The sequence below is a fragment of the Falco peregrinus genome, chromosome Z (assembly GCF_023634155.1).
Source record: "Falco peregrinus isolate bFalPer1 chromosome Z, bFalPer1.pri, whole genome shotgun sequence".
NCBI classification, from domain to species: domain Eukaryota; kingdom Metazoa; phylum Chordata; class Aves; order Falconiformes; family Falconidae; genus Falco; species Falco peregrinus.
Genome location: NC_073739.1, coordinates 54,356,146 through 54,374,511, shown reverse-complemented (window position 1 = coordinate 54,374,511; position 18,366 = coordinate 54,356,146). Strand labels below are relative to the sequence as shown.

Genomic DNA, 18,366 nt, shown 5'->3' with positions numbered 1-18,366 from the left:
GCCCCACGCGCCCTCCCGCCAGAGGGGCGGCCCGCCCGCACGCCCGCGCCCGGGCTGAGCCCCGCCTACCCGCCTGGCCCCGCCTACCCGCCTGGCCCCGCCTATCCGCCTGGCCCCGCCGACCCGCCACGGGAACCCCCTCAGCGCACGAGCGCTCCCACGTGACCACCGCGCGACTCCCCACCCCTCACGCGTCCGCCACGCCTCGCGAAGTGGGGAACACGCCCCCCCCCGCCCGGAAGCGCCCGCGGCACCGCCTGCCCTCGGCACGTGACGCAGCGCCGCTCCTCCGTCACGTGCTCTGCCCCCCGCCCGCCAGGGCCTGCGCGCTTCCCCCCCTACGTGTGAGGGCTGCGCGCATGCGCAGTCAGCAGCTGTCATCGGCGCCGGCGGCGGGGTGTCCCGCAGGCACTGGGAAGCGAAGCCCCGAGAGGACCGAGGAGACGGCGGGGAGTGGCCCCGGCCTGCGATGCCGCCGCTCCCCTTCCCACTCGCCTTCCTCTGACTGCAGCTGCCCGCTTAGCCCTCTCCCGGACAGGTGCGGAGCGAGCTTCGCGCCGGGGCCGGGCGGCGCGTCTGCGGGGAGGGGGCGTGGGGCGGCCGCCAGCGCGGAGGGAGGTGCGGGCTGTGCGTGGGCCGGGGGCGGGCGGGACGGTGGCGGCAGGGCCGGCAGAAGCGGGGTCGAGCTGGTGGGAGTGCGGGGGCCGCGGCGGGTCCAGCCGGCGGGGTCGCGGGTGGCCGGGCTGGCGCGCCGGAGCAGGCCGTAGGGGCCAGGTGCGGGGCGGAGCGGCCGCCGTGCCGCCCGGCAGCCCCCCGCGGTGGGGTGCGTGAGGGGCCGGGACCCGCCGCGGCCGGGAGGGAAACGGTGTGGGGACTCCGCGCTGCGGGTGAGTGGATGGCGGCGGGGACCGAGCTGAGGAAACGAAGCCGGCAGGTGTCGGGAAGATACGTCTCGTGTTCCCGTTTGCGGGCAGCGATTCTGGGTCAGGGCGGGCGGTGTAAGCTCCGCGAGGGATCAGCCGTTTCCCCGGGTGTCCGAAGTGGACGGGCAGAGTGAAGTACTCTCTCCGTGCCTTTCTGGACTTTGGTGAAATCCTGTGGATTTCTCAGACAACATCTTTTCCTTGCAAAGTACAGCCGCGTTGGCACCGTTAGTTCGTTTCTGCACGTCTTTGAGGCGTTCCTGGAAGTTAATTGTAAAGTGTTATGAAGAGACTTTTAAAGCAGTTCTCTGAGCACGATGCTCAGGTGCCGCTGCTTCACGCTTTTGGAGCCAGGTTCGGGATCATGGCATGTCTTATATTACGAGCCATCTCTCTTTTGCGGTTGACTTTAATTGCCAGTCTGAAAGGAGAATTGTGTACAAAACATTTTTTTTTCTGCTAGGTTAACTGTGTTAGGAAAAACACTGCGTGTCTCTGTGTTTTTAAAAGATTTATTCTGCCTCAGAGCATAAACAGTGTTTATTTTTGATATTATTAAATCGCAGATTTGCGATCCTTTGCACTTTTTCTTCTGAGACGTTAGCGACAGCAGTGAGGGAAGTTACCTTGTGACTACTAAACCAGCAGTTTTTAGGCTGAAACGTTGCCCACAGGAAAGAAACTTGTAGCAGCCTAATGCAGGCTATTTGTTGTCACTCTGTAGTTTTTTGTTCACATTCTTAAGGAAACAGAATGTGAAAACGACTGTGGTATAAAATGGGTCTTGGGCCCACTTACCCTTATTTTTCCTTGAGCTGTGATAGCTAGCTGATGGTATTGCTTCACAGAAGTACCTTCCAAACAGAAGACAATGGAAAACACAACCGTGATTTCCTTTTTAGTTCCTGAAATGAGGGTAAACTGAACCACTGCCAGTCATACTTACCTTATTCATCTTCACTTTGGAGTGGTGCTGATGTTACTGATTGCTGGCAGCTGATGGTTTTCTTTAGGCAAAGTGCAGATACAGATGCATGTAAGAGCAATTTCCTTCCTAGAGACTGACCTGGGAAATGGTATGGTCTTATCCATATAGGTGGGCACAATTAAATAGCCATTGGAGCAGACTTAGGGCCAATGTATATGATAGGAAAAACCTTTACTCAGTGTTTAAAAAAAAATAATAAACTGATGTGGCCTCTGAGGATTCCTTGATCCATCTAAGGAGCCCTATGCTGAAGACTGAGATGGGATTCTAGAGAAGTATAATTACAAGCTACCCCTACACTTACGTTTTTCTAGGTATTTGCTGCTAGCCACTGTGGAAACTTGGTAGGTCTGACTTGCTGTTGCTGAAAGTTGTCACATGCTGCTTCCACATAGGACCACAGATTTTATGCCTGTGTTTTCATTAAGAAGAAAGCAAAACCTCATTGCACTAGAGTTTGAAAATAAGAATGAGGTGTTTGGTTTTTTTGTTTTCCTTCTTGCCCTTTGTCCCAGATCAATTATTTCAAGATGTTTTTGCATGCTGTGAAGCTGGTGTGGGAGAGGAATGCCTATGGAATAAATTCAGGTCATTTTTCAGTTCAATATTTATGGGTTCAAAATACATCAGTTTTATGTTTTTGGAAATAATTGCTGCAAAGGTAGTATCAAACACAGAAATGTGAACTTGAAGTTTGTTAAACCACATCGAGCTTTATAGTCAAACTGAGATGGTTTTAGGAGCCTCAGAATATGGTTACCTATCCAGACTTATGGTTTCTTAAGTTTTTATAGTTGATTAAATGCTTTAATACTCCTAACATTTTTAAGCTTAATTGATTCTTCTTGATGACTGCTGGATGTCTGATCAATATGTGCCTGACCATGGGATTTGGCTTACAAATGCTTCTTATCACAAATACAAAACTCTGTGGCCTGTAAATTTATTTTAACATTTAATGCAGTCAAATAACCTAAAGAACAGATTTGGAATGCCTAATAAACAGTATCTTTTTCTAAGCCAGGTACTTAAACTAGGCAGACATAATTTCCATGCACACTTAACTGTTATTAAAGGAACAATTCAAACACAAGTATGCAAAACCAAATTACATTGAGATTAGCTGTTTGCATGCTCAGTAATAGTTGGACATGCAAACGATGCTTTTATGTTTCCAATTACCTGAAAGTCATTCCTGTAGCTAGTCATGGACTGTGCACTATTGCAGTATCTTTCATCTTTGAATTTGCTATACCAAACAATATAAGGAGTTGGATGATACCTACTTACAGATTATGCTAAAAAGTTTTTAAAACTTATGCAGGAAAATGCAGAAGTGAATCTACCCATATATGTCATAAAAATAAATTCTTTGATGAGCTTATGGAGATTTTACTTATGTTGTAAATAAAGTTGCTGCTTAGACTATTACAGCTTAAGACCTGGTTTTCTACTTGTTTCCTTTTCAGCTCTTGCACTTTTTTTGCAAAACAAACTCTGCAAATAGGAGGTTGGTGGAAAAAAATGTAGTTTTCCTCAAGTTTTTTCAATAAAGTGTTTTTCCTGAATGATTTCTAAAAGGTGGCGGCTAGTACTTTATAATGAATGCTTTGTAATTTTTTTTTAATTGAAAACTTCTGTATCTGATAACTGCTTTCACATGGATTGATTTGCATTTCTTTCAGATCAGCCTCAATGCTGTGGCTTTTCGTGCATGCCTTTCTCTGGAAAAAATTGTTTTTGTGTCAGTTATGTGAAAAATTTTCCTCAAGATAAGTTCTTCCTCAAATGTTTGTTGTCCCATAGTTAGTGTGGGTGAAAATCTGCAAAAAGAGAAGGGAAAAATGTGTGTGTTAACTACTTTATCTGTGAGAAGTGATAAGCCTCAAAGCTTTGTTCTTTTTTCTTCTTGTCTACCTTCTTTTTCTCACTTACTGGAGCTTGCTTTATGTAATTTGTTGAATTTGGGTTGTTGAGTAAAGGCTGTGGACATTGATATTTTGTATATTGAACATAGAGATCATATTTTAGTAGATCAGCTTATCAACACACTTAGGTTATGATGCAGGCAAGACAAAAATGGCCCATAGTTATTTAGCAATTTTCCATATTAGCTAATCATTTTGTGTATTAGCAGAGCAGACTTAGCAGGCAGTGGTTTTTCTCCTTTCTTGTTCAGCAGTGCTTTCAGTACTGAGGCCAAAGGGGACACCGTTTGGCAAGTCAAGATGCCTCCCACAAAGCATCTTTGGAAGAACAATTGTGTCAAATCTTCTGTAGTTTAAAACCAGAAAGTTTTGATTTCCTGCTGGTGAGGATTGGAACTCAAAGTACTGGTTCGTTTTACATTAGAAGCAAAAATAAGTGGATAGCCTTTGGAGGAGATCTGACAGTTTAGTATTATGGTGGAGGGAGAATACTGTAATACTGAAAGCTGGTTTCATGTAAGTTTTTGTGCATTTTAACCAACTGGAAATTAACACATGCTCTTTTTCTGGTGTGCTTCATTCTGTCTTAATGGAGTATTTTCTAGTTGTGTAGATCAGTGCCTTGCCTGTATTTTAATTAAACATTAAATTTAACACAATTAAATTAAATTAAACACAGTTGCTAGTTTAGATTTCTATATTAGGTGTCAATAAATGAAACTTGGAAGATGTTTCTCAATTGTGGGAATAATCTTTGTTCTTGCGAGGGTATGAAGGATTCTGCATGGAAGAATGGTGTTGAACAGCTAACTGTCACAATGTTAAACATTTATTGGTGGAAACTAACACTATGGTAAGGTATAGGCATTACAAAAAGCAGTTTGGTGTTGACAGGGAAGGCTGGAAATTGTAGCTGCCTGGTACTAATTTGGATGCTTAAGATTCAGTTGACAGCAGTGGGGTGTAGAGATCCTTTTCTTAGGATATGGAGGAAACAATCGTGTAGATTCTGCACTTACAAGAGAATCATGCAGAATAAAGTGTGTGTTATGGTACATGTAATATGGTACATTTCTCTTCTGTAGATTAGGTAATTAACTCTTCCCATATCCAGGTTTAGTTAGTAATGTCAAAGCATGCAGAAAGTTATTCTTTTCTTTTTTCCTCTTTGTCTGGTTCCCCCTTTTGCTTCGACAGCCCCTGAAGTTTATTGCAGTCTTCTATCACCTTGTTCTAGCAGCTGAGTAGTCGAATGTACACATTGAAGTATCATGTGTTATGTTTGTACAAGCTATGCAGAAATATTACAGGAGTTGGCTAAAAAGCACTTCCCTTGTCACCATAACTGACCAGTAAAATGTGTTTGCATCTTGGATTATATAAGTACTGGTAGCGTTAACGAGATTTTGTCTTGATGTGAGTATATGAGCTTTTCTGGTAGGCCTTGGCTGTCTCCAGGGACAGAGACTTCACAGCTTCTCTGAGCTACCTCTTCCAGTGTTTGACCACCCTCCCAGTGAGGAAGTGTTTCCTGGTGTTCAGATGGAATTAATTTCCTGTGTTTTAGTTTGTGTCCATTGCCATTTCTCTTGTCACTGGGCATCAGTTAAAAAAGCCTGTCTCCCTCTTCTTTCTCCATCCCGTTAGGTGTTTATACACACAGATAAGAACCTTCCCTTCTCTAGGCTTAACCACCCCAAATGCCTCAGCTTTCTTTCATGAAAGAGATGGTCCAGCCCCTTCATAATTGTAGTGGTCTTTTGCTGGACTCTCTTCTAGTAGTTTAGTATCTGTCTTGAACTGGGCACAGCACTGCAGGTGTGGCCTCAATAGTGCTGAATAAAAGGGGAGGATCTTGACCTGCTAGCAGCATTCCTCTTAATGCAGTTCAGGACATTGTTAGCCACCTTTGCTGGATTGCTGGCTCATGTTCAACTTGGTGTCCCCCAGGACCCCCAAAGGCCTTCTCTGCAAAGCTGCTTTCCAGCCTGCCGGCCCCCAGCACGTACCGCATATGCCTGGGGTTCTTCCTCAGGCGCAGGACTTTGCACTTCCCCTTGCTGAGCTTCATGAGGTTCCTGTCAGCCCATTTCTCCAGCCTGTCGAGGTCCCTCTGCATGTCAGCACAACCCTCTGGTGTACCGGCTGATCCTCCCAGTTTTGTATTGTCTACAGATACCACATTGAATTAAGCAGAAATAATAGCTCTGATTTGACTTAGGTAAATTTTTGTGTCTGTAGTGGTTTAACCCCAGTTGGCAACTAAGAACCACACAGCTGTTCGCTCACTGCCCCCCTCCATGGTGGGATGGGAAGGAGAATCTGGAAAAAGGTAAAACTTGTGGGTTGAGATAAGAACAATTTAATAATTGAAATAAAGTGAAATATTATAGTAACAACAGCAGTTGTAATGAAAAGGAGAAAGAGAGAGGAATAAAATACACGATGAAAAAAAACCCCAAACAACAAACCAAGTAGTGATGCACAATACAGCTGGTCACCACCCACTGACCGATACCCAGCCAGTCCCTGAGCAGCGGTCGGCAGCCCCAGCCAAATCCCCCAAGTTTGTATACCAAGCGTGATGTTCTGTGGTATGGAATATCCCTTTGGCTAGTTTGGGTCACCTGCCCTGGCTGTGTCCCTTCCCAGTTTCTTGTGCCTCTCCATCCCTCTCGCTGGCAGGGCCTGAGAAACTGAAAAGTCCTTGATTTAATATAAGCAACACTAAGCAACCATTAAACCCACCAGTGTGTTATCAATGTTATTCTCATACTAAATCCAGAACACAGCACTGTAACAGCTACTGAAAAGAAAACTGACTTTATCCCAGCTAAAACTAGGACAGTGTCTGAAAGATATTGAAGTAATGAAACAGCAGTCCAGTTATTGGTTAACTGAACATAATTCCAATTACCAGTTGTTGCAATGTGCCTCCTTTCTCACCACCCCCACCCCCACCCACCCCCCGCTCGCCCCAATTAATGCTTTAGGAATGCTCGACTTTGGGAGTGCTGGACTTGATAGGCAGGTAAGTGGATAAAATGCACTTCTGAAATGTTCCTTCTGAAATATCCATGAAGGAAAGAATATTAGTGATGTAAAAGAGAAATTCATAAGTGGATGCTGAAGTAATTTGCTTTAAAAACACAACAACAAACCACAACAAAAAAACCAAACACCAACAAAGAATGAAGTATTTTTTTTGTTCTCCCATGCAAAGCCCTCCAAAACTGCACTGACTATATTTGAGAATACTGGAAGAGTTGAGGGAAGGGTGTTAATCTGTAGGGTTATGAGTTTAATCTAAGGGTGCTATGGTGAATTAACTGTTGACTGCTGGGTGTCTTGAATATAATCAGTGGAAGCGATTGAAAGGTGCAAAATGATGATGAATGAAGGACTATTAACATTTTTTCCCTAGTGAAAAAATTGCAGTTTGTTTTGTAGAGGTGGGGTGTGTGTATATATGTATTTCACTCATGTAGATACTTAATAGATCTAAAGGTGAAAGCCTAAAAGCTGATTTTATACAGAGAAATCAAATGTCTTGTTCAATGTATTTCTGGCATCACTTTACAGTCAGTGAAGCATTACAAATATAAATACTGTCTATTGCACTTTCCAGTGAACGAAAGCGTAGCTTCATCTATCGTTATAAATCCAAGTTTCATTTTCCTGGCACTGGTTATAGTAGCAAGATTGTATGTGGAACTTCAATAGATGGGAAAAAATGAAGGGTGTATTATGTACAAGCCAGCTGTTTGCTACTGGGGGAAGTTATCCTGCTTGTACATGTTGAGGTGTCTTGGCCTGTATGGACTTGATCATTTAAATGCAAAAATACCCCCAAATTAAAGTAGTACTGGTTTTCAGAATGGGAGAATTGCAGAAATCTAGTTATAGTTACAGCTCAAACAAGGATGGAAGATAGTGTGGGGAGGGGAACAGGATGTTACTGAACGTGGGAGTGTGGAAAAAAGAATTAAGTGCTAAGAATGGGGATTGGTGTGCTGGGTGTAAAGAGGAGGCAAAATGAGAGGAAAACTGAGGACACAAAAAGCGTGTTAGATGTTGGAATACCAGTAGGAGAGTGAAACATGGAAAGACATAAAAGTATCTCATATATAGAACTTTCTTGTGCAGTGATTCATACCAAGCTAGAAGGGACATGAAGCTAATGAAATTTGTGGCTAATACACTGACATAAAAGCAAAACTTATGGTGGCAGTGTGTGGCATAAAGAACATAGTTGCATGCATTTTGCAAATGGAGAAAATGAGGAATGAGTTAAATTATATGCTCAGGAAAGCAAAATCGCTAAAAAGCTAGCCACAGTTGAGTTATCTGTATTCTGGGATGAGCATTTTGATAAGATTAAGGAAGAATTTTATGAACAATAGGTGGCACATGGTGATGTATAGTTGGAAATTGCAGCACTTGCTGAAGCTAAAATATATCTGTCAGTTGCCTAAAGATCAGTCCTTTCATGAGTACGATGTCATGGTATGAAACAGAAAATATGACTTTTTAGCCATCCTCAATGTAGAAATAGAAATAAGAGGAGACACTGATTGTGTTTATGTGTATCACTTGCATGCTTTGTTTCTGTTGAAGTAGTTTCAGAGAATGAGAGCTAATACAGTCCTGCTGTTAAACTGCTGATTTAAGAGTTAGGAATCCAGGTGCTCTTTCTTTGTGTTTGCAGTGTGAGTGCAAAGTGAGTAATTGGTTTCCTCCATATACTAAATGGGAATAGTGATATTTTATTAAATGCGTAGCTTTGTTACTCTAGGTTGTGCCTGTGGAGTATAAATCTGTAGAGAGTGAAATACAACAACCTGGAGATGGGTCAGCACAGCAAGGTATTAACAAGATGTTAAAGGTTAACTTGAGAAAATGTGCCATAAAAAACAGAGGTTTTGTACTAGACTGTGTAAATGTCAGTGTTCATGCTGGGTATTCTTAAAGGAGTAAGGAGAAAAAGTAAACATTTGTTTTGTGCCTTTCGTACTAGCATAGGCAGAAGACTTCAGAAGCTTTTTTCCTGTATGAAACGTGTATGTTGAATGTCAGAATTTCTTTTACAGATTATTCTTATCAGTGTACATTATTTTTACTTCTTTCTGTCTCTTTTTTTTTTTTTTTTAAAGCTGGATTGAATGTGAACCACAATGGCTGCTGTCATCTCAGATAGTCCTCCAAACCCAAGCTGCAAAATCATGACTTTTAGGCCTTCGATGGATGAATTCAGGGAGTTCAACAAATACTTGGCATACATGGAATCACAAGGTGCTCATAGGGCTGGAGTTGCAAAGGTAAATGTCTGTAATGTAGAAGGAAAATTGTTGCTGATACCTGTTTTCCCAGTATTTGTATTTTGACAATTGCAAAACTGACCTTTTTAGTGTTTCACAATTTTTTTCCAAATGCTTTTCAATTAATAGGTATTGATCTACTACTCTTTTAAGAAAGAGCTTTGTGGTACCTCTTTTATGCAAACTAATGAAGGTGGTGTATACTGTTTTCTCTCTAGCTGTCAGTTGTTTCCATTTTTACAAAAGCAACAGAGTATGGCTTCTTAAGGCAGATTTAAACTAGTTTTTGGCAAATCAAAACAAAATAGGGTATTTATAGTATAAACTGGGAAGTCCTGGTCTGCCAGATGTTGAACTTGGTCTTTTAGGCTGGTATATACTGGAGCAAATAATAACACTACAGTCAACGTGTGTATATGAAGATAGAGAGGTACTGTTTGAATGGAAATAGTTTTCTTTGTAGTGGTGATCATGTTATCCTTCTTTTTAATGAGAATTAGAAGTACATTAACTATAGTTGTATTGCCCTTTGAACAATGGTATATTCAGTATCTTACAGGAGATGTTCCTCCCCTAATGGAGAGTGATTGTCAGAGACCGTCTGATATAGTGTTATATCATGGAAGTATTTATGCCATATCTGTTCTGCCACTTTTCAAACCAGCAGGACACAGTACAGGTCAAGAAATCCTAGCTTAGTTATTTTAAATTGTCCATGGGAATAGTAGGCTTCATCACTGGATTTTTAAGCTAATGTTGCAAAGTCAAGACATTTAAAAATTGAGAGAAGAGGAACAAAACCTGCTGTTCTTGGTTTTCCCCTGCCTATTCCCTCCTTCCTGCTTCCTGTAAAACAAAACAAAACTGAACCCCTCACATTTTTAAAACCTTGTAGTGTATTTGCATTCTGATTTCTGAGGGTAGAGTACATGTAGGTCATATTTTCAAACTGTTCTCTGGGAACGGGAATAGAAATCTGATAAATAGACAACAGAGGAAAGCCTGAGCTGAATTTTTCACATGTGCAGCTGTGTTATGGAACCTGTTTGTTTATGTGGGGATTAACTACTGCAGTCCTCTCATCTTGAACAGTAAACTTAACAGCAAATTCATCACCGTGAGATCTGTTGCTTGACAGGTTTATATCATTAACACGTATGTATTTGAGCAGGAGATTCTGGCTGGAGATTCTGGCTATGTATCATTCTGTGGATTACGTGCATGGGTTCCACAAAAAAAAAGAAAAATCTTATTTTCATGTTTTTTATAGATATAGCATTATTTTAACTGTTATAGTTTCTAATCCTGTTTCCTGGGCATCTAGCAAAAGAATTAGAATGTGCCTTATACCAGCCACTGAGATGAGACAGATCTGTATCAGTTTGTTTATTCATATGTAATGTGCTTGCTTTCTTTGGTATGTTGCTTAGAGAACAAAGACAGGTGTGCATAACCACCATTTCAGTGAAGTGTCTGAGGAGGCATGCTACTCCAGCAGACGTACTGTGAAGTGGAGGATCATGTCAAGGGACCATGGGGAGCTTTCTGTGAAGCAAGCACAGAGTGGATGGGAGCGCCAGCGCTCCCCACCCCCCCAGTGGGAAGCATTGAGACCTGACCGGTGGCAGCTCCGACTCAGCGTGGGCAGGGCTGGGAGTGAACGTGCCAAAACCCACACATATACAACAGCAGCCCCCAGGGGGTGCAAGTGACATGGGGCAGTTGTTGCCAGGGAGGATGCATCACCCTAATGACTCAAAGAGGTGAGGTCATTGCCCTCCCAGAAGAATCCTAGCTGTGGTTTCCAGTTGGCCTGGAGTTAGTGCCAGAAGGCATGTGGTGACCCAGATGGAGCTCCCACATAAACATGCAGCTGTCCAGGTCGTGGTCTGCAGCAGGTGCCTGAGCCAGTCACTGCTGCTGGAGGGCAGCAGAGATAACAACTGTGTGAGGTGTGACTAGGTGGACCATCTGCTCAGCCTGGTGGCAGAGCTGGGAGAGGAAGTGGAATGGTTAAGAGTATCAGAGAGTATGAGAGGAAGATAGCCGGTGGAGCCACTCTCTACCATTGCTGAGATAAATGCACCAGATGGACACACCGCAGGAAGTGGAGGATTCCCAACCGGCTTGCCATCAGGCAGATGGAGGGGTCCTAAGAGGTGGGGAGGAATGGAAAGAGGTCCCTGCTTGGGGCAGCAAGTGAATCACCTCCCGGCCTACTTCACCCTCTCAGGTGCCTTATATAATAGGTATGAGGCTCTGCAACCTGAGGGCCAAGAAAATGATAATGTGGACAAAGGCCTGTCCAGGTTGGAGGAGTTGCCTAGTGAGAGTCACTTGACCCCACACATCACGACTGCCTCTGCTAAGAAAAAAAAAAGGGTGGTTGTCCTTGGTGACTCCACTCTGAGGGGAACAGAGCGCCCAGTACGCTGACTGGACCCAATCCATAGGGAAGTCTGCTGCCTCCCTGGGGCTTGGGTAAGGGATGTTACTAGAAAAGTCTCTTGTCTGGTATGATCCTCTTGATTATTATCTATTACTGGTTTTCCAGGTGGGCAGTGATGGAGTCCAGACTACATGTCTGAGGGCAATTGAGAGAGACCTCAGGGTCTTGTTGTGACTGGTTGAAGGATCAGGAGCTTAAGTAGTGTTTTCTTGTGTCCTGCGAGTTGCAGGGAATGGTGGTGTGTGTAGTTGGAAGTTCACCCAGATCAATACTTGGCTCCAGGCCTCATGTCACTGGCTGAATTTTGGTGGTTTTTTTTGTTTATGGGTCAGTTTACACAGCACCAGACCTGCTGACAACAGATGAGGTACACCTGTCTCAAAGGGGGAAGAGGATCCTAGGCCAGGAGTTAGCAGGGCTCATTGAGAGAGCTTTGACCTAGACTTGAATGGGGAAGAGAATAAAACTGAGGTTGTTAGAGATGAACCTGAGGGTGGGATGCCAGGCTTGCAGGTGAGATTGATAGCACAGCTGAAGTGCATCTGTGCCGCTGCCCAAAGAATGGGCAACAAACAGGAGAAGCTGGAAGCCATAGTGCAGCAGGAAGACTATGACATAATTGCCATCATGGAAACATGGTGGGATTGCTGGCATGACTGGAGTGCTGCAGTGAATGGCTACAAACTCTTCAGAAAGGATAGGCAAGGAAGGAGAGGCAGTGGAGTAGCTCTGTATGTGGGGGAGCGTTCCTGCCTAGAGCTGGATGGTGGTAACAAGATCTAATGTTTGTGGTTAAGGATCAGGGGAAGGCTGCAGGAGGGGGCCTGGAAAGGAAATCAGGACCATAAGTAACTATCAGTTAGCTGAAAGGACTGTGCTCTAGCTTGTAGGCCACAAACCCTGGGAGGACAAGGAACATGCATAGATAACAATCAAAAGGATGAGTCTTGCCGGGAATGAGGAATGATGGCAAGGAGAAGTAACACCTTGCTGTTAATTGATGACTGTAAACACTTACTTAAAGTGTCCTTTGTTTATAGGTAACCACCGATCAGGGATTGCCTAGTCTGCAATGCTTAGCTTAAAGAACCAATCTGTTTAAAGCGCAGCTTCTGAAAACATACATAAACTCGTGGTTGTTTACAATAAATCAACATGTCCCATCTCTTCATTTGCCGCAGAAGGCCAACAAGGTGGATATCCTGGTGGGAGTCTATTATAGCCCACCCAGCCAGGATGAAGTGGCAGGTGAAGTATTCTACAAGCAGTTGAGAGAAGTCTCGTGATTGCAAGACCCTTGTTCTTATGTATCAGCTTACTGGATGCTTGCTGGCAATACAACACAGTGGAGAGGAAACAGTCCAGGAGGTTCCTGGAGTGTCACATGGAAGTGGGGGGGTGGGTGGGGTGGCGTGGCGGCGGAGCGGGGGAGATTTCCTTAGCCCTGGGTGTTTGATCTGTCTGTCAGCACCCCAGGAAAGCCGAGACCCTTGTGCCTGACCACTCTGTCAGCGTACCATTACAGGGATCCTTCACTGAACAGTCCCGCTGGATTGGAGGGCAATTTGACTGACTTGTTCAGGGAAACATGCCAAAAGCATAAGGTGGATGCCTCAGCAGGTCTTCCCGCTTTGAATATGTTACCTGCTGCTGGCAACTGGTAGTGCCCACAGAGGATTAATACTAACAATTTACAAAATAACACTCTTTAATGTGAAATCATGACAAATTAAGGCTTGTGATTGCCAGTGATAGTGTCTGCAAAATCAAGCATGAAATGATATACAACTGAACTACATACAACCAAACTATAATCACTAATAACAGCTAGCATGAGTTAGTTATTAAACATGCATAAGACAAAGCTCTTACCCAATAGGTGTGCCTATGTGGGGAGAAGACAAGTTCAGCCTGTCAAGTGATTCCACTGGGAATGGAGTCTTCCCCTGCTTCTCCCCTCATCTGTCCACTTTTTATATGTCATAGTATATTGCATATTCATTTATCATACACAGGATTAGTTACAAGTTTCTTTCTTCTGATGCAAATTAGTATGCATCCTCAGATAGCACTACTGAAGTTAAGTTCTCTACTACTATGTGTGCTCCTCAGTCAGGGTTTTGCCCTCTTTCATGGAGACTGTTTGAGTTGGAGGTCGTGATCTCCCACTACCACAATTATCTGTCTTATTCTCAACTTCTGTTAATGTCAGTGGATAGCAATCCTGTTTCCTCTCACAGCCAGAACTTTCCTCACTCAAAGGCTTCTTTCTGCGTAACTTAGATGATGGTGTGCATTTCACTATCTGTTCTGTGTTACTTATGCTCCCCAAGGCTGACTACCTTGGTTTGAAGTCCCTTCATTCATAACAACTTTAGAGTGAGTCGGATTGACCTCCCTCTGTGAATACTGAATGAGAGCAGGGTAATGCGGGAATTCAGAGAGCACTTTCCCCTGGTCTGGACTTATTTCAGTCCAGGACTAGTCCATTTCCATGACATTTAAGTGGAGCTTGAGTGACTGTAGTCAATACGTATTGTTGTTACTGTTATCATGTGCCCGGTGAGTTGCAGTAGTACTTTGAGATGGAGGTGTACGTTAGTATTACGATGAGATTATTTCATCTGTGGAAAGTAATTTCACCACAATGGTTGGCTCAGCTGCAGACATCTTACGGATTCTTTGCGTGACAACTGGTATGCAGCGTATCAGCCGTGTGGTGCCATCAAGTTCCCATTCCTGCAGAGAGCACAACTGAGCACAGCCGTAGTGTCTCCCATCTGCTCCATCCTCCATCACTCCTATGAGCGTGTGCTGAGATGGCAGGGTGTATTGCTTAGGGAACTGTGGTGATGTAGATTCTGTGCATGGCAACCATCCTGAAGGTGATAGCTGTACTTTACCCTAAAAAAGCTTTCTGTAATACTACTCTTCTATTAGGACACAATTTTATTTAATCCCACCCCCACCCCCCAGGTGATTTTCCTACACTGGAGTGTGTGGAAGGTAACTTCCTGACAGAGCTGGTCAGTGACACAACCGTGGCAGGTGCCACGCTGGGCCTGCTGTTTACAAACAGGGAAGGAGTGGTGGGTGATGTGGTGGTCAGAGGATGTCTTGGGCATAGCGATCATGAGGTGATAGTTTTTGATCCTTTGAGAAATAAGGACGGGGGTCAGCAGGACTGCTGCTATAGACTTCTAGAGGGCGGACTTTTGCTGGTTTAGGAGACTGATTGACAGAATCCCTTGGGAGACGGTCCTGAAGGGCCAGGGGGTCCAGGAAGGCTGGACATTCTTCAAGAAGGAGATCTTAAAGGCACAGGAGGAAACAGTGACCTGCTGCTCCACTTGGGCACACACAGTCTATGGGGCTGGATGGGACCCACCCCAGGGTACTGAGGGAGCTGGCAGAGGAGCTGACTAAGCCACTCTCCGCCAGTCATCAACAGTCCTGGGTAACCGGGGAAGTCCCAGAAGTGCCGGGACCTGCACTTGAGTCACAACAACCCCACACAGCGCTACAGGCTGGGGCGGAGCAGCTGGAAAGCTGCCTGGCAGAAAAGGCCCTTGGGGTGCTGCTTGACAACCGGCTGGGCATGAGCCAGCAGTGTGCCCAGGTGGCCAAGGAGGCCAGCAGCACCCTGGCTTGTGTCAGAAGCAGTGTGGCCAGCAGGGCAAGGGAAGGGACTGTCCCCCTGCACTCGGCACTGGTGAGGCTGCACCTCGAACCCTGTGTTCAGGTTTGGGCCCCTCACTGCAGGAGGGATGTAGAGGGGCTGCAGCGTGTCCAGGGAAGGGCAATGAAGCTGGTGAAGGGTCTGGAGCAAAGGTCTCCTGAAGAGCATCTGAGGGAACTGGGGTTGTTTAGTCTGAAGAAGAGGAGACTCAGGGAGGATCTTACTGCCCTCAGTTGCCTGAAAGGAGGTTGTAGGCAGGTAGTGGTAAGCCTCTTCTCCCAGGTAGACAAGGGAGAGAACAAGAGGAAACAGCCTCAAGTTGTGCCAGAGGAGGTTTATATTGGATATTAGGAAAAATTTCTTCACTGAAAGGGTGGTCAAGCACTGGAACAGGCTGCCCAGGGAGGTGGTTGAATCGCCATCCCTGGAGATGTTTTAAAAACCTGTAGATGCGGTGCTTAGGGACATAGTTCAGTGATGGACTTGGCAGTCCTGGGTTAATGGTTGGACTTCATGATCTCAAAGATCTTTTCCAGCCTAAATGATTCTATGATTTTACAGATTGTACTGCATACTTTGTGTGCCTATATGAGCAAAAGTATTATATGAGACAGGATTAGTGTGTAATATGTTTGGGGAAAAAAACCAACAAACAAACCAAACCCAAGAAATGAACTGGTTTTGTTTAAAATGAAGAATATTTGTGATATGCTCTTTATAATGGCTATATCTGTTGCAGACTGCGACTAATCTTTTCATTTGGTAGTTTTCAAAACCAGAAGCTTTTTAATTTGGAAAAAACCCAAGGAAAAGTACCTTAAATCTAATTTTCCTTCTTTGACAATTCTCAGGAGGTGTATCATCAACTATGATAGGGTAATCCTTAAAAAGCCTATGCAAACTTCTGTTCTTATTTCTAAGACATTCATAATAATAAGAGTTTCAATTACTCTCAGTCTTTTTTTTTTTTTTCTCTGCTTCTTTTCTGTTGGGGATTGAAGCAGGTGGGAACACTGGTCAGTGTTTTCCTGATACATTGTGCTAAGTGCTCCTCTGAGGCTGCTGGTTTACTTAACTGTGAGACTAAAATACATTGTGGTTTGAGCCCAATGCAGTAGTCATTTGTGTATGTGAACTTCAGGATATCTGGAAATAGAGGCTTTTCCATGTATTGACATGCCTGGTTGCAATGTTTCATCTGGTAGGAAATGTAAAAAGATAATGAATTCGTCTTATTGGAAGTGTTCCTCAAATTTTTGGGGGACATGAATATGGCTTCAATCATCATTCTGTTTTTGTTCCTTACCTTGATTCTGGTTCTGGATCCTTTCCTGCCATTCAGCAATTAAACTTCCATGTGTAAACTTCCAGTGAGTGTAGGAGAAAAGGCCAGAGCCATTGAAGATGTCCTGAGGAGAGCAATGGACATAGTAACGTAATGAAAGAAATTGAAAGAAAAGACCATGGAACAGTTTTGCCTTTATTGTATAATTTACGATTTCTGTAATATTACTGTTCTCTTCATATCCTTACTCCTTGTGTTACTCCTCATGCCTTGTCCCTCCTCTCTCCCTTTCCCCTAGTAACCAAGCATGAGATTAGTTTTAGCATATATGAAATCTGTATGATCAGAATATTCACTTGTTACTGAAAGGCAAAGGTGACATAGTATCAATAAAATATACTAATGCTGTAATTTTAAAAGGAGTGGCACTTTATATATAAACTTTATTTCCTGTAAACTTTGTTTTGAAGTTGCAACACCTTAAAGGAACATTGTAATGGGCGAAGGTAGTAGTTATCTCTTTCCGTTAAGTACATGAACGAGTATGTGAAACTGACTTCTAAAAAATACTAAATGCAACAGTGACATCTTCCAGGTATTTCAGTATTTTAATAATTACAGTTCGGATGTTGGCTGTGGAATGGATGAAGACATATGATGTAATTAATTTACTTTAAGAGTAATTAGTCAAAAATCAATCTGTGATATGATGATCATTGCAACAGAAGAGCAGAGGTTAGGCTGTGATCTTCTTGACCATGGTGTGATGCTGTAAGATTAGAAACCCGTAATTCAGATAGAAATGATTGGAGAGTCCATTCTTGTAATTTAATTGATGGTCAAAGTACATCAGAGGTATTGATATGGAGAAATAGTGTGAAATGGGGACAATTGACATCGATTGTGATTGTATGTGTCTGCTCAAGGAATGTGGGTATGGTGACTAGTCATGTGTGTGGTGTCTGGTCACATAGGCACACAGCCTTGAGGAGACGCCTGCCCTTCTTCCTCTAACAAAGGGGCTATTTTAAAAAAGAATGAGAAAAGGATGAGAGATATTCCAGTGCTGTCTAGAGGGAGTGAGTGCTAAGTCTCCTTGCTGGAGAAGATCAGATGGTCACAAGTACATGAATCACCTACAAACCTGCAAGACCACCACATTCCAGGCAAAGGACTGATAAGCTAATTAACATACGAAGCGGGTTTTGGTAACGAATATGTATAGGCGTTAATTGAATGTTCATTTGTTTTATTGTATAAATGTGAGATGGTTCCTCACTTCGGGCATGCAGGCTTGTGGAGGAGCGATCCTCCATGCATCTGCGCGCAATAAACGTACCTACTTTATAACTTTCGAGTTACAGAGTCTAATTCCGTACGTCAGTATGACAGCTTTCAGGATTAGTATGAGAAGTGGGTAGTAAATTTTAGATGCATATTCCTAGTTAACACTGTGTAACCTATATTAATTCCTAATTTTTCAAGCATCTTTTTATTTTTTTAATGTAATTAAGTACAAATTGAAACCACTTTCTTTTCTGATGATATAATAAGCTACTTCCTTAAGGATGAATCTTTCAGTGTTGTTGCCATTATCAAACTGTAGCTATTTTGTAGTTTCATCTGGACTATAAAATTTTTTTCAGAAAAGGAAATGATTTTTTTTTTCTGGCTCTCTCATTTACATAATTTATCAATGAGATGATTATTACATCTATTATCAGGTAGTAGGGATGTAAAAATTTGGCTACAAATTACTGTTATCTCAAATTCTACACATACATGCAATTAAGATA

The 18,366-nt window shown here is 43.5% G+C and overlaps 1 protein-coding gene across 5 annotated transcripts in view; it reads left to right on the top strand.

Moving 5' to 3' along the window:
* The first annotated feature begins 291 nt into the window (after window positions 1-291).
* Window positions 292-18,366, top strand: part of KDM4C (lysine demethylase 4C) — a 304,693-nt gene continuing 286,618 nt past the window's right edge. For 2 of the 5 annotated variants that reach the window (XM_055790391.1, XM_055790390.1), the window contains exons 1-2: window positions 292-538; window positions 8,993-9,157. In XM_055790391.1, coding sequence (XP_055646366.1) covers window positions 9,014-9,157 — 144 coding nt within the window. In that variant the 5' untranslated portion in view covers window positions 292-538; window positions 8,993-9,013. The remainder of the gene's footprint in view (window positions 539-8,992; window positions 9,158-18,366) is intronic. The other 3 variants (XM_055790392.1, XM_055790393.1, XM_055790394.1) reach the window with 3 other exon arrangements.